This window comes from Triticum urartu, chromosome 5 (genome assembly GCF_003073215.2).
Source record: "Triticum urartu cultivar G1812 chromosome 5, Tu2.1, whole genome shotgun sequence".
Lineage (NCBI taxonomy): Eukaryota > Viridiplantae > Streptophyta > Magnoliopsida > Poales > Poaceae > Triticum > Triticum urartu.
This window is the reverse complement of record NC_053026.1, coordinates 640480604-640497388: the sequence shown is the minus strand read 5'-3', so window position 1 is coordinate 640497388 and position 16785 is coordinate 640480604. Positions and strand designations below refer to the sequence as shown.

Below are 16785 nucleotides of genomic sequence, written 5' to 3'. Positions count from 1 at the left end.
CGGTCCTTTCACAATAGCAAATTGGGCTTGCAAAATCCCAAAAGCTCTCTCCACATCTTCCCTAGCCACCCTGAGCATTGTGGAAATCAAGATTTTTCTTACCTTTCGATTTTTTCAACGGCTTCACAAATGTTTACCATTTTGGGTAGATGCCATCCGCAATGTAGTAGCCATAGTTGTATGTATGACCATTTGCTACAAATTGCACCGGTGACAGTTCATCATTTGAAATCCTATTCATGAGTGGTGACCGATTAGGAACGTTGATGTTATTCAAAGATCCAGGCATTCAAAAAAAAACATGTCAAATCCAAATCTCTTGACCGGCCACTACTTTAAGGATTATAGTGAAACCTTTTTTTTTGGCCGTGAAATTGTCCATGCCATGCCTTGGGACAGTTCTTCCAACTCCAATGCATGTAATCTATTGAGCCAAGCATACTTGGGAACCCGCGAGCTTTGTTCATCTCCAAAAGCCTTGCGGCGTATTCAGCATTGGGAGCTCTCAAATACTCCAGACCAAACACTTGCACAACTCCGACTACGAAGCACTTGTCACACATGATGGCTTGACTCTCACCCATGGCTAAGTGGTCATCAACTAGATTAGCAGGAATATCGTATGCCAACATATGCAAAGCAGCTGTCACCTTTTGAAAGGTGCTACGCGCGAATTCTCCGGCGACATTCCTCCTTTGTTGAAAAAACTGATCATGGCTTGCCAGTTTCTTTGCAATGCGTTTGAACAACTTGATCAGTTCTCATCCTAAAACGACGCTGAAAGTACGACTCGGGGTATACGGGATTATCCACAAAATAGTGCCTCATCAATCTGTTGTCGGCATCGATATTATCCCTCCAAATTTTCTGACGACGCATAACCGAACCATCGTGCTTTGGCTTTTTATTGGCGTGCATAGCTAGGATCATTGCAAGGTCTTCCTCCTCTTGAATATCAAATTCTTCGTCGGAAGAATCATATGACGAACTCATCTACAATATTGAATTTAAACTAGTCTATAAAACTACAAACAACATGCACCAAATTCATCTACAAAATAAGTTGAAGCAATACATACCTTGCAAACGTTTTGTCAAACACCTTGTGGGCGCCGAGCGGCAATGGGAAGCCCGACGCTGTTTGTCGGAGGAATGGTACGCTCGAGGGGCGGCGGCGACGAGAGGAGGTGGAGGAAGCCGCGGCGGCGTGCGGGGATAGGCCGGGGAAGTGTCATCGGGTCGTCGGAGTAAATGGGGAGGTGCGGGCGGCGGCGCCAGCGGCTGGATCCGGCGGTTGGTGGAAGTCACGCGCGAGTCGTCGCTGTCCAGTGCGCAGGAGCGGGCACACGAAATAAGTGACACGTGATACCGTTTTGCTCTGCGTGCTGAACCAACTATAGCGCGCGCGTCTTTTGCGCGTCCGCTGGAGTGCCCGGAACAGCTGCGCGCGCGTTTGTTAGAGCATCTATATGTATAGATGGACAACAGGTGTGTTAGAATAAATCCGAGGCATACCGTTGATCATCCAAGAACCAAGCAATCACACGAGCACGACACCGAGATTTGTTCTTCTCCTCCTCCTCCTCCTCCTCCTCCTCCTCAACCCCAAGCATGTACAAAGACCTCAGGGTGTGTAGCATCCGTCCTTGCCTCTAAAGATGGGTCCCATATGAAATAAACAATTTCAAATATCCCAGCTGATTTCAATCTTTCCATGCACTTGTCATAGAACATTTTTTACAGCAATACACTGGTATATACTCCCTCGTTCGGAATTATGGATGCATCTAGATGTATTTTAGTTTTATATACATCCATATCCGAGACAAATAATTCCGAACGAAGGGAGTAGATCCGTTTATATTTTTTGATCGCTGGAGGCTGCCTCCAAGCATAGCGACGACGCTAGTGAATTTTAGCTTAGAGGCAGAACACGTAGTGTATAGCGCCAGCGCCAAAGAGCATAGAAGCAGCGATAGAGGCGGCTAAATCGTACACTGTGGATGCCCTAGCTACCCCTTACAAAATCTATTTATAGTTTGGTTGAGATTCACAGCTTGTGATGAGTTGTTGGGCTGTCATCGGAGGGCATGACCTTACAAATGTCTCCTGCTTCCTCGAGTTTACCATTAGCAGGTTTATCCGTGTGTCTTTATTAGCAGGTTGTTAACAGTTTTACTATTAGCAAGTTTACTTATTTTGAAACGGAGGGAGTACATTTTTCAACAAAAAAGGAGTGCAAACGATGTCCACACTTATTTGACTCGTCACTCGTGTATGTTTTTTAAAACAAATGCGTGGAAAACAGGTTTTGATTATTCCAAGAGGAATTGTTCACCCATACGAAAATCAATAGTTGTGCCCCTCTGTAAAGATATATAAGAATGTTCACTTGTTAAAAAAATCTTTCTTTACAGAGGGAGCACTTTTAAGAAAGTGTGTTATAAAAAAATATTGTGTATATTAAAAAAATATTTGTATATCTCAAAAAGATGCTCATTTTGAATAAGAATGTTCACTTGTTAACCAAATAATCCATATGCCCCATTAAAAATATTTGTGTATTTTGCCAAGACGAAAAAAAGTAAAAGGAAAAGATCGTACAAGGCCTGGCCCATTTGGGGAAGCACTGTGGACAGCCCTACTTCCAGGTAAGATGTGCTGCGAGTCACTCAAACGTGTACACCGCCCCACCCCTTGCACGCACTCTTTAGGCCCCTGGTTATTTTCTCCTTTTTATTTCCTTTTATTAATTTTATTTCTGGGATTGAAAAAAATCATAAATCTAAAAAATTAATTTTATAAAATATTGCAAACTTTAAAAATATTTTTGGATTTAAAGAAATTTTCATGAATTTGATTTTTTACCAGATCTCAAAAAATTACAAAATTTAGAAATGTTGTGAATTTGTTTAAAAAATTATAAACCTAATTTTTTGTTAACAAAAAAATATTCAGAAATTTTACAAAATGTGCAAATATAGAAACTATTCTCAAATTAAAAAATGGTTCCCAAATTTCACTGATCATGGACTAAATAAAGAAGTGAAGAGTTGTGTGGCTAGTTAAACGAAGAAAATCAAAGGATAACCTAGATGGTAGAACCTTGGCGCGCCAAAACAAATAGTTGTCCGGCGTGAGACGAGTCATGATTAGGTTGTCGAAGTGGAACGGTCCGAAGATCATGGCGGCGTCGGTGGTAGCAACAGCGGAGACCGCAGGGGCTTCGGGTGCCACACCCGCGGGCTGATCAGTGGAGGCCCCCGAGGCCGCCGGCATGATGGCGAGTGTCGGGGACGAGCCAGCAGTGGCCGCAGGTGGCACCATCATCGCGGCGGTGGAGGAAGCCACCGTCGACGGCGCGGGAGACGGCGGGATCGGAGCCGAGGACAATGAACCAATGGCGGTGGTGCCGAAGACTTGGGGTCGCGGCGACGCACCAGCGTGGGCAGGAAGATTGAGAAGGGTGGCCAGCGTCGCGGGGATGACCCCGGAGCTGGCGGAACCGGAGGCGGAAGCGGTCATGGCAGCGGCGGCGACGGCGGCCCTAGGGTTGGGGGCACGGCGGCGGCGGCGGCTGAGGTGGAGGTGGAGTAGGTTCTAGGTTTAGGCTGATATCATGTTAAACATAGGATTTGTGGAAACTGGCTCAACCCTCTAGAGGTGGCCTATCACATATATTTATAAGGTTACACAATATATAAATTACACAGTTAGGCTACGTTACAAAGTCTAACACCCAGAACGCCATGAGCTGTTGGTGTACGTGCGACTTGCCGAAGAAGGTCATGTGGCCAAGGATGTATACCGCTATGTAGTCTGCCAGCAGGTATGCTAGCCAGAGGAGGTTCCTTGGGACAATGGATATGTTCCGCCGTCGCATCCCGGCGAGCATGAGCAGGAACACTTGCAGCACGAAGCTAACAAGCACTAGGTTCTGGACCCCCCAACCATTCCATAGGCGCATCACTCCAGCCATCAGTGACCACTGAATGCGCAGGAGAATCATCATATTATAAACAAATTAGTTGACCCTCTCTTGTTGCCAGCTGGCATCAAAAAAGGAAAGAAACGATCTGATCGTGCACATGGCCAGATTCCCTTTTCTCCCAATCGTAACCGACGCAACCCAGTGTGTGTGAACACATGGCACAAAACCTCTGGAGACTTTTCTCCCTTCCCCGCTCCTCCTCCACCCTTTCTTCCCCATCAACCCCTCCCTCCTCCATCTTCTGCAGGATCCATCCACCCAACCCATCAGCACTTGAACCTTCCGTGCGCCACCTCTCTATCTGGACAACTTGGGGGTGTGCCACTATGCCCTGATCCCTGCAACAAGGAAACACAAAAGGCATCAGTGTTATGCATGCAACTTGGATGTTATGCATGCAACCCCTCCTTGAGTCCTTGTATTAGGTTGGTTCTTCAGTTTGATTTATCGAGAGCAAAAACCGTCAACAACTTATGGCAGTTATTTTGGGCAAGTTCAGTAAACCCCAATAGGCAAATCTCTGTAATGCACTCTGACTTGCGAGGGTAGAAAAAACCTTGTGTTCCTTTATAGGAAGCATGCAAAAAAATGTTTTTTGAATACTGTGGACATTGAAACACACAAGTTACAGGTTTGTTGTTTGGAAAACATAGTAAGGGAGGGGGAAAAGGTTTGTGTGTCAGATAAATCAAAAATGCAAAATAGGCAAATCACAGATGCAAAGCAGGCAAGTCACATGCTTAGCACTAGCAAGTCACAGCCAAATTTCAAGCAAGTCGTACTCATCACTAGCTGCAATGCACTGTGTAATGCACTCTGACTTGGTAATGCCAGACAAAAAAACATAATGTTCCTTTGAAAAAAATGTGGACATTGAAAAACACAAGTTATAGGTTCGTTGTTTGGAAAAACTTAAAAATAATTTGACCCATCCCCCCCCCCCCCCCCCCCCAACTCAGCAGTAAAAGGGGCAGCAAAAATTTTGAGGAAAAAGGTTCTAATTGTTCAGGAAAAACAGGAATTTAGCAAAGAAATAGTTTGCCTACATCAGCGAAAATCCTAGTAAAATGGTTGTGAGACACTTTTTCTATATTTGTATGATACTCTTGTGTGGCTTTTTGGTTAGACAAGTTGTGCTGAGTTGTAGGCAATTCCCCTAATGCTTGCAGGCAACTTTTGTTTTTGAAAAAAATAAAATCATCAGTAGGATAGTGCTTTGCACTTTTTTCTGCTTGGCAAGTTGTGTTTGCGGTGTAGGCAAATTTTGTGAGTTAAAACCTATTTATGTAGCCAGCTTGTTACTTTGGTGCCAAAAAAGAGAAGGAGAAATCAAAAGCAAGTCTTCCTGTAATGTACGCAATTTGTATTTAAGTTTCAGGCAACTCTCATTTTTGCCGAACAAAAAAGGCACCTACTAGGAATTCATAAACATGTTGGAAAAAGCTCTGGGGGTTTTGCGAACTTTACGTGGAAGTTGCTGGTAGAACTTTTTGCTGGCAATAAAAGGGCGGCGTAGGAAGCAAGTATTCCTTTGATGTAGCAATTTGCACATAAGTTTCAGGCAACTCCCTTAATTTTTTGGGACAAAAAAAACTAACAACGAGCTACTTGGGAGGCAGAAAAAACTAGTTGAAAAGCTACTGGGGATGTGTGAAATTCACCTTGAAGTGGCTGGCAAAGCTTCTTACTTGCAAAGATGGAAAATAAAAAAAGCAAGTCCTGCTGGAATGTAGGCAAAATGCATGTAAGTTTGAGACAACTCCTATTTTTTTGCCGAAACAAAAAAACAAAACAAAAAATGGATAGCTTTGTGCAAAGCTTACCTGGAAGTGTATGTTGAAGCCTCTTGCTTGGGTGTGTGCACAAAACCTCGAAAATGTTGCTTTGACATCATTTGAGAATTTAGTGAGGCCCTTCAAGCAAAACAAACAATTTTTTTAGGCAAGAATATTTACGACACTTAGGTGATTAGGGGTAGCGTTTTGAGCAATGGTTTTCGTTTGCTCTAGCAAGAGCAGGTACTACTAGTCAAATATTCAAATATGATAAGATAGGATAGTCATTGCAGTACAAGTAGTAGCAACCATACAAATGACTCAGAATCATGAATGCCACTGCATCTTCTCTCTCTCTCATGTTCATCTTCTTCCCTCCCCCTCCCTTTCTCATGTTCATCTTCTTCTCTCCCTCCCTCCCCCCTCTCTCTCTCCCCCTCTCCCTCTCCCTCTCCCTCTCTCTCTCATGTTCATCTTCCTCTCCCTGCCAGGGGATGGCATAGATTAGCATAGCAACAATTTTTTATGCTTCTAGTCTGCATGAGGGATCTTTGTAGCCGTTGTAGGCCTCTAGCCCTCTGTGGTAGTGCTGCAGGATCGAAGCAAATACAAAGGTGGGGCACGACCAAGCTTTCAGGTTAAAGTGAGGATGGGGGTATGCGTCTCTTGTGCAGATTGGTTTGTGTTGTACAACTACAAGTATCCGTTCATGTGTAGTACTGTACGTGATACAATAATCAGCCTCTATATTTGCCCTCTGCTCCAAGTGAAAAACGCTAAGTCGGGAGCAACTACTATAAGTAGCCACTATAAACTTGCACTGGGTTTGTAGGAAATTTCCATAGATTTTGTAGCCAATTCATTAGCTTGAATACCGAAGAAAAAATAGATAATGGAAGTCGGGAGAATCTACTACTTGGTTCATAGGCAATTTGACATGTTGCGAGAAAAAAAATGTGGACTTATATTGTGTAGAACATCAAGTTGTGTTGTGTCAATGCATCAGTGGTTGAAGGAAAGTTGTGCTCTGATATAAGAAAATTGCATAGCATATCTAGGCAACTCTAAGCTTTGTTTAGAAAAAGAGGATTGAAAGGTAGCAATTCGTACTGGGTTTGTAGGCAATTTTCATAGTTTCTGCAGCCAACTCATTGGTTTGCTAGCCGCAGAAAAAAAGTAGCGGAAGTCAGGAGCACCTACTACTTGGTTTGTAGGCAATTTGCCTACAAGTTTTAGGCAAAAAAAGTGGACCTACATTGTGTGGAACATCAAGTTGTGTTGTGTCCCCTGGGCAAATGTTTCAGTTGTTGTAGGCAAGTTGTGCTCTAATCTAAGAAAATTGCATACTATATCCAGGCAATCCAGGTTTTGTTTAGAAAAAAAGATTAAAAGGTAGGAACTCATACTAGGTTTGTAGACAATTCCCATAGATTCTGCAGCCAACTTGCCGAAGAAATAAAATAGGGGATACAAATTGCCTATCGAGTATCGACCCATTGAGCAAGTCCAATAGCAGAAATGAGGCATCTACTTATCAAAACATCATGCAAGTTTGAGCAAGTCTAATAGAAGAAATGAGTCCAATAGCTCAATATAAATCTTGAATTTTTCATGCTTTATTATATGATCATAGTACATTTACCACTATACTATCAACTAACCATTCAAGAGAGTTTGTACTTGCTACTATCATCTCTCCAACTGTCACAGGCTCACACAGATCAATGTCAAGCAGTAAAACAACCCAAACCACAATGCACCAAGCAATAGAATCATCACGCATAGGGGAAGCACAATTGCAGAATATGAAAGGAGAGAAAAAACCGACGTCTTCAAATTGCAGCCATCACCAGCAACAATTCAAGAGAAAAGGCACAAACACCATCATCCACCTGCTACCTTGATGCAATTTTGCTGCTCCAGTCCAAGCTATAGCCAGCACCTGTACACGGTCAGGTGTAGAAGTTCAGACATCAGAGCTAGGGTAGTTGTACGGTGCAGAAGGAGATAGCAGTAGCGATACGGAGGTGCACCAGCAGCTAGCAGCAGGAGGTCGAGGCCGTCCCGGATGCGGTCGGCAGCGAGCTACTGGAGAGGAAGAGGCCTGCTGTGACGGTGTCAGGGCCAACGGCCCTGAATGAGGAGCATGGAGGCAGTGCGCGCTCGCCTTCGTCGTGGATATGGGTCGGCCCGGCGTTGGAGCGGGAGACCCGACGGCGATGGGATCCAGGAGGCCGCGGGGATCCGAGCGCAGCGGCTGCATCCGGCAGGCTGCCGAGATCCTGGCGATGCGGCGATCCGGAAGGGTCGGTGGCGTGCGGCGGCTGTGGAGATGCGGTGGCGGGGGGAGGGGCTGTTGGCGTCCGGCGGCTGCGGAGGCGCAACGGCGCTCTCCGACGAGTGGGAGGGGGCATTTCGCCGATTGGAGGAGGCCGGGTGCGTCGCCGGGAGGAGTTCGTGAGGATCGGGTCGCGAGAGAGAGGATGGAGAGGATCGGGCTCCTCCAATCTACCGCCTCCCCCTCGACCACCCGGGAATCGGCGCCGGCGCTCCTCTGCTCGACGAGGAAAAGGGGATCGGGCTAGGTGTTTTTTCTGGGAAGAAATAGCGAAGCTTTTATTTTACACTGGCTGCCACTTCGGCGGTTGAATTAGCACGGACGATTTCGTCCGACAACGGCACACCTGGGGACCGTGATCGCGCATCCAACGGCTCGTAGGCCTGTGTGCTCGGGACGTCTAAAAAGTGCAGCTGCACTTTTTAGAATTTGGGAAGAAACTAATCGAAATTGAAAAAGGCCGGGATTCGAATACAGAACCACCCCAGTCGCAGCTTAACGCTTTAACCACTAGACCAAGCTAGTTCTTATGTCTAGTTCTATAAAACAGTCCTGTTTAACGTTTGCTTTAATAAGAACCAATATAAATTCCCTCGAAAAAGGAAAAGGTAAATTTGAAAAGAAGATCATCGATTTTTAGAAAGTTCATGATTTTTTAAGAACAGTTCATCGATTTTTCTACGAAGTTCACTGATTTTGGAAAAAAAACCATCGATTTTGAAAAAAAATCATCGGTTTTGAAAAAAAAGTTCATCAATTTTGGAAAGAGTTCAATGATTTTGAAAAGATTTCATCAATTTTGAAAAAAAGTTCATCGATTTGGAAAAGACTTCATCAATTTTCAAAAAGAGTTCATCGATTTCGAAAAAGAGTTCAACGATTTTAAAAAAATGAGTTCATCGATTTTGAAAAGAGTTCATCAATTTTAAAAAGAGTTCATCATTTTGAAAAAAAGTTCATTGATTTGGAAAAACAGTTCACGAATTTGAAAAAAAATCAAGAAATTGAAAAAGTTCATGCATTTAACAAAGAAAAAGAAATTCAAAGAGAAAAGGAAAAAGAAAAAGAAATAAAAAGAACAAAAGAGGGAAGAGGATGTAAAAGAAAAAAAAATCAAGAAATTGAAAAACGTTCACGCATTTTTGGTTACTGTGACTTACATATATAACGAAGAAGTTGTGGGTTCGTTTCTTTTTTTTTGTGGGATGAAAGCAAAATAAAAAGAACGTAGACGGGCCGAGCCCAACCCGCTGCGGGGGTATGCGCCCGTTAGTGAAAAGAACTAAAATGGGCGCAGCGGGCGCCGTTTAGGAATTGCCACTTCATTAGCCCATGCTTGATCAATTGGATCAGTGCGCCAAACTGAGAAAGGCTAACCTGGTAACCCAGGTGTCGCATTCGGTGGTTTATTTATTTATTTTTTGTCTCAAAAAAATTATTTACTTTTTGAATGTCTGCCTATTCAGTTTTAAGAGAAACTTTTGTTAAGTAATTAATATTTATGAAATACCTGAAAAGTTACAGAAATACGTAAATAAGTTTAAATGTATGAGTATTTTAAATTACATGTCTATTTTTTAAATGCATGGAGAGTTTTGAAAAATATACATTTTTAAAAGATGTGAACACTTTTTAAAAATTTAACTTACTATTTAGAAAAAGTATGTAGCTTTATAATTGCATGGATATTTTAACAATGTGTGAACACTTTCTAATCACTTAATAAACACTTTTAACTACAGAAAACTTTATGTATATAGAGATACTTTATTAGTTATTGAAAATAAGTGAATACATTTTTTAAACATAATTTTTGTAGATGTATACTAATTGTTTATTTTTTTATACATGGCAATTTTACATAATTCATAATATGTTTACCTTATTATTATGAATTTGATTATAATATTAGATTTTCAAATGAATTTGCAAAAAAGGCGGCAGCTATTGTGGGGCAGGCCTAAGTGAGTAGTGTGCTACTAATGCTCTCTGTAAGCGTTAGATAGCAGCACCATTGGATACTAGCACATGACGAGATGCAAGAGACCAGACCAGCAACAGCCGACCCAGCATACAAAGAGGTGCTACAATACCAGGATACAAGCATCTTATTGCGGACTATGAAGAGCAGCTGACTCATGGCAACATTCATTACTTGATTGTACCATGGCCCGGTGCATTTGGGGACTTGCAGATCAGGACCTGGTAGCAGCAGTAACTCAAACTAGAGAACCTAGTGCAAGGTGTTGGATCTTCACTATGATGGATACATTACCGCATGTGAATTTTGTATTTTGGGGGTTGATAGTGGAAAAGTCGACAGATAAGTTACCCTTACTGTCCCTTTACAGAACCGTACATGAGATTTTCGCCTCATACGGCTCCTCAGTCAATTCTTTCGAAAGGATCCTTTTCCTCGTTCGAGAGTCTCCGCCCTTCTTCCACTCCGCCCCGAAGACTAACTAAGACCAATTGAGTCACGTTTTCATGTTTTAATTGAACACTCTCCATTTATGATATGATTAAAGGAGAAGATTGTTCTTTTACCAAACATATGCAGATCAAATCACGTCTTATAATAAGAAGAAATCTTTCTCGGTATCAATCCCCTTGCCCCTCATTCTTTGAGAATAAGAAGGAGGCTAACTCATTCACTGTTGTATGCAGACACTCAACATGCCTTTATCTTGACGCCTCTACATGTGTGATCCCGGGGGTGACTGACTCAATAACATTACAAGCTCTTGCATATCGAGAAGTTGTAGCTTTGGCTAATGATCTCTCTCTGCAACATCTGTAAGTTGTGTCTGATTGCAAGGGCATAGTCAGTGACAACAAGAATGGAACCGGAGGGCTACGCGGGATTATTATACGGGAGATAACAACCTCGATGGATGAGTACGATTGTGTATAGAAGCTCTTGCTCGTTCACTTCCGAGGGGAGAGAATCAATTTTTGAGGTACATAACCTTGCTAAACATGCTCTAGGTCTTACCGTTAGTAGACATCTCCGGCTCCTACAGCCTCCTGATATCAATTGTATTCCGGTTAACATTTTCATTGATTAATAAAGAGGGTGTGTTTAGACTAAAAAACTTAGATGGTGGGATATCATGAAACAATGTTTTAATGAATTATGATCTTAGTCTAGTTAATCAGTGCGACTGTGTATAAAACAATAGATTAGTCTATCAATTATGTGCATGTTATGCCCAAAGTTAAAGGTGAAGCGAAGGACACCAACAACTAGAGGGGTAAATTCTTTTTCAAGCACATTGCTTCAACTTCAGGTTACAACATTTCTAATGTTGAGAATGTAAATCCATCTGAGGAGTAACATGTGAAGATATATGACAGCTACAATCCAATTCATATTGATATGCAATCTGATGATCAAAAAATGTGGTGACACTAGTAGAAGTTGCAGATCAATGTAGAATTGGAAGCATCGGATATGAAAGGACCTAGCACGGTAAGAGCCCACAGATTTGGGAGCTCTCTCGTAATAAGCAAGATGAAGCACGGCGATTCTAGTTTTTTGGACAGCCCGTGTTAGCCAAACATGAGAGAGTATCCATATAGCGGGTTAGGGAAAGAACCATCTTTGATTATAGTACAGTTATTTCACTAATATTCCTTGGGTAGCTAGTTCGTTCTTCATGCATTTTAAACTAATCAAGACATGCCTTCGAAATAAAATGGAGACGGCATTCTTTGGCCATACATGTTCTTCTGTATGAAGAAGGAAATAGGTACAAAGATGAGATTTGCATTCTGGTGCTCGCAGAGCTCAATTTAAATGCAAATTTCTTTCTCCATAGTTCCAATTATACATTTTCATGCCTTGTTGTCAAGGTTATCTTGAGACTTGTATCGTAATATTTTGCCTGGTCTGTGAACAATGGCTTTTTCGCCTCTCTCCATTCCTTTCATGTCTAAATCCTGGCTATGCCCTTGGACTTACTGGGTAGCACCATGCATGGTGGGCTAGGCAGTCTGAGTTTCATCCTCAACTCGCCGATATCTCTATTTTTTCCTAGTCATTCATTTTTTTTTCTTAAATAAGGTGCAGCGGCTGATTACTTACGTCGTTTTGTGAGCTTGCACTCCACTATTATATTTCCCTCCAGATATATGTGGTGATCCTCATAGGAAGGAGCAATTGGTGTGGCTGTAGCGCTGCACTATATATATTTGTGCTTGGTTGACATGTGGGCAGCTTCTTGCCACATGATCACACGGCTGGAATACTATCCAGCTGGTGGCATAACACTGGTAGTAGGAGTACTTATGATTACACACACAGTTATGCTAGTAGTTTAGGTGCATGTAGCTGATGTTCATTCTTCCCAACAACTCCCACCATATCGGTGGCCCGGAAGAGCAACTCCTCACATCTCTTGGATCACTAAAAACGGATCACTTTACACGGGCCAAGCAAACAAATGTACCACTATACATTTGCAGTGAACAACCCGATGTTGTGTGGGAATGTGGAAGGATGGATTGATCTGTATGGTGGTGGTGGTGAAGTGGTGATGATGGTATCCATGGTGATCTTCTCGGGACTTGGGGTCTTGGATGGACGGATGGATAGTCCCTAAAAACATAGAGCATGTAAGGTGGCCAGGGGGACAGCGTTCCTTCCTCTCTCCCTCCCACGGATCTGTTCCCTCCTGCTTGTCCCCAGTACTCTCACTGCTTTGTCCTATCCTAGTCCTGGGATCTGCCTGGAGGTAAGAGCATCCTCTTAATTCCAATTTTTACCCTATGCTTTGACATTTTCTTGACACTAACAACACCATTTAATAGTTTTGGTCCAAATTAGCAAAACATTACCAGATTTTACCCCATTTATTTAAACTTTTCTGAGCGATTCACCAGCTGGGTCCCGGCCATTAGAAACACGTAGCGAGGTTGTCAAATGGGCTAATCGGCGCAAGAAATATCAAAATAGAGAGTAAAATCTGGAATTCATTACGAATTTGACAAGCATAGAAGTGCAACGTAGTATTACAAATTTGACAAGCGTAGAGACCAACAGTGGCATCCCACTGATCAATAACGATCGATCTGAGCTTCCACTTTTTTTTTGGTACATTTGACCAGCATCAACATTGGATACCAGCAGTAGGACGGAGGCCGGTACACCGAGAAAAGGACAAGTGCATCTATGCTGAAGAAAGCTCCAAGGAATGGAGAGGGATACCATCCATCCATCGATCGAGATCAGGGTGCATGCATGCATGATTGGTTGTATTGTACTGTACCTAGGAAGATGATGCAGAAGGTAGGTATCGTGCAATGAGTAGCAGGAGGAACAGCATGCATGTATGCATGACCAGATCAGATCACGTACGTCCAACACAGGCGCACGTTGATTCCAACCTTTGTTTCAACAACAACAACAAATCAAATCTACGGAACTTCTTTGTGCACCAAATCCAATTTTGCAAAAAAAAAATTGCCGCCGAAAAACTTTTGATCTATTCATCTTCAATCATGGCAGTACAACGAACATCACAAATAATAAAAATTACATCTAAAACTTTTGATCTATTCATCTTCAATCATGACAGTACAATGAACATCACAAATAATAAAAATTACATCTAGAACTTTTGATCTATTCATCTTCAATCATGACAGTACAACGAAAATCACAAATAATAAAAATTACATCTAGTTCCGTAGCCACCGAACGACGACTGCCAGCACTGAAGCGAGTCGAAGGTGCACCACCGCCGTCGCCTTTGCCTCGCTAGAGCTGGGAAAAACTTGTTGTAGTTGACAGTCAGGAAGTCGTTATGCTAAGACCCCATAGGACCAGCGCACCAGAATAGCAACCGCCGCCGACAAAGAGATGCGTAGATCGGAAGGATAGAACCTAAAGACACACGTAGACGAACAAAGACAGGAGCCGAGTAGATCTACCATAGACAATCACTAACGGAATGCTGCGAGATCCGTCGAAAACACACCTCCACACGCCTTCTGACGATGCTAGATGCACCATCGGGACGGGGGTTAGGCGGGAAGAAACGTTATTCCATCTTTCGCCGCCATCACACCTTCCTAAGCATAACACAAATCCTAACAAAAACTCAAAGAAACATCTAAAAATGAAGCCCTTCCACCGGCAAGGAGCGGGATCCACCGCACCTCCATGGCCCTAGAGCCACCAGGGACAAGGTGGATCGGCAGTGGCGCCGACGGAAGGCAGAGGAACCCTAAGCATATTTGGAGAGGTGGAGGCGACTGCGTGTGGAGACGGCAAATCCAATTTTGCATTGAACATGCGTTGCCCAAAATTTGCTAAAAGGTATGTGAATTTATTTTTCTTTGCATCATTCACTTTCCGCTTCACCCCGAGCACGAGAGGGGGAGGCCATAGACTTCACGGTGAGTGCGAGCCGTGAACGAGTAGGAGCCGGCGCTGCCGCGGAGACGGTGAGGGTGAGTCTGAAACTTGACTACTGCGTGGTGGTCGCCGACATTGAGGGGAGTGCTTTGGGAGGTAGTGGGCTGCGGTTGAGGGGAGGGCATTGCGGCGAGGCGTGCGCGGGAGCACCATCGACCACAGGTGGCGGGAGGAAGAAGATAAATACTGTGCGATTTGTTTCTGGCCGCTGGATGAAAAATCTAGTGGTCCAAGCAAAGCGAGTGATGCAATTTTTTTTCACGTGCCCTTTGTAATAGGCGCTCCCTTTCCCTTTCTCTCCCCTTTAATCCGATCATCTGAGATGCCGTAAGAAATTAATTAGGTTGTGTAGATCCTCGGATGTGGAGACTGAAGAATGCATTCATCTTAAAAGAATCCATCATGTTGATCATGCGAATGTTTAGAATTCTCTGAAGTCAAACTTTATAAAGTTTGACCGTATTTATATGAGAAAATATCAACATCTGCCATGCTAAAATTATACAATATGAAAATTTAAGTCATGACACATCTATTGATATTGATTTCAGATTATGAATATTGTTACTTTTTTTTATATAAAATTGATCAAATTTTACGAGGTTTGACTTTAGTTAAATCTTATATGCGAACTAAAAATGATCGGAGGGAGTATCTCGGTCTCGGCTGCCCGCCCGTGCGTCAATGTCAATCACGCACACCATGCTTGCATGCATAGATGCCAGGGAATCGGGCAATTGGCGGTAAGCAACAAGGAGGCCACGACTCCCGAGAGTACTCGTGGATTTGGCGGCTAGAGCTCACAGCCTAGCTAGCCAACTACATACGCATCACGACACGCCATGGATGGATGGATGGATCCCGAAACAACGCCGGGGTTGTTGCGGGGTACTACGTAGCCACCGGGAGACATGGCCGATAGAGATCCATCCATCCATGCTGCCTCCCATGCAACCAATAATGCAGACAAGCCGCAAACTGACCGACTTGGTTAGGTTTCTTATACGGTCAAATCTGCACACTGCCGGGTTCTAAGTCCTAATCTTGATATCGGTGCTCGGTCTCTCTCGGAGCTGCTCGTAGAGGTAGGATATGCATGCATACGTTTAGACTGATGAGTGTATATGCATAGTATTCGGTCTCGCACGGAAGGAAGAAAAGAAAAATTGCGGATCCACAAGCTAGCTAGCACATGCATGGTGTCGATGGCACTGGCGCCCGAGGCCAAGGGGAAGCTGCAAAAACATGCACTGTTCTCTCGATCGTCTCCATGGATCAAAGTTGACAATTTGACATATGAAGTATCATGCATGTCGGCTCCCAGCCATGCATGCGTGCAAGCCTAATCATATCCATGCGTTACATGAGTATATTGTGAGTTTAAATAAATTTACCTTTCCATCTCGTAAATGATGGACGAAATCACGCATTACCCTAGTTCACCCTTTGTACTCCAGGCTAGCTGCCATATAATGTGTAGTTTGTTTAACTACGCCAACATTCCATCCGCTCATGCGCGGGGTACTAGTATATGTACAACCTGAGCGCGCCGTAGTATAGAAATCCACGAGAACAAAATATACAGTACAATTGCTTGGTTCATGTGCACGGAACAGAACAAATAAGAGCCCACCACGTGTCGCCATTACATGTACTCACTAAGAGCATCTCCGATAGGTTCCCGAAAAAATCTTCACTAACAAATGGTTATTCGGCCTCTCCAGTAATTTTATGGTAATATTAGAAATTTGACGTCAGATTTTTAACCATGTCGAATTGAATGTTTTTTTATGGCAGATTTTATTGTGCCGAGGATGACAATTTTCTTTAGTAAGCATGGCAAAACCTAGCAAAAAAATTGAACATGTCAAGGATATGTCATGCTTGCTAAAGAAAATTGCCATCCTCGCAACAACACAATTTGCCATCAAATATGTTTGCTTTGCCATCCTAATAAATCTGGCGTTCTATTTGTAGCGAAATTATATTTTTATTGGGTTTGCAGGTGTGATACTTTCTCATATGGTCGGAAATCTCCTCCGCAATACCCAACCTGGCCTACATGCCTCACTTTATCAATGTGATCTCCCTATGTCTCTCCGACAGTGATGACGGGCTGGCAGCAACAGGAGGATGTCAGGCAGCCCATGATGGTGGCGCGGATGCGCAGTGGGCTTGGTGGCGACACACTGATGTGGCACTTATTGGAAGAGGCATAGGAAGAGCCAAATTTCTCTAGATATTGGGGGAGTTGGGGTGA

The 16785-nt window shown here is 43.3% G+C and overlaps 1 protein-coding gene across 1 annotated transcript; it reads right to left on the bottom strand.

Moving 5' to 3' along the window:
• Positions 1–3718: 3718 nt before the first annotated feature.
• On the bottom strand, positions 3719–5991 carry LOC125507597. Its single transcript, XM_048672133.1, has 5 exons — positions 5815–5991; positions 5653–5710; positions 5459–5520; positions 4089–4329; positions 3719–3988 (listed from the first exon to the last, which is right to left on the bottom strand). Exons 1-5 carry the CDS (start codon positions 5883–5885, stop codon positions 3719–3721), a joined length of 702 nt encoding a protein of 233 aa, XP_048528090.1. The 5' UTR covers positions 5886–5991.
• Positions 5992–16785: the final 10794 nt, after the last annotated feature.

Excerpts from the sequence above, each read along its gene's own strand:
- LOC125507597 (XM_048672133.1), bottom strand. The coding sequence starts at position 5,885 with ATGATGTCAAAGCAACATTTTCGAGGTTTTGTGCACACACCCAAGCAA. Across the intron at positions 5,711-5,814 it reads GCTTCAACATACACTTCCAG|GACTTGCTTTTTTTATTTTC; the intron begins GTAAGCTTTGCA and ends ACATTCCAGCAG. Across the intron at positions 3,989-4,088 it reads AGAAAAGGGAATCTGGCCAT|TGGTCACTGATGGCTGGAGT; the intron begins GTGCACGATCAG and ends CTGCGCATTCAG.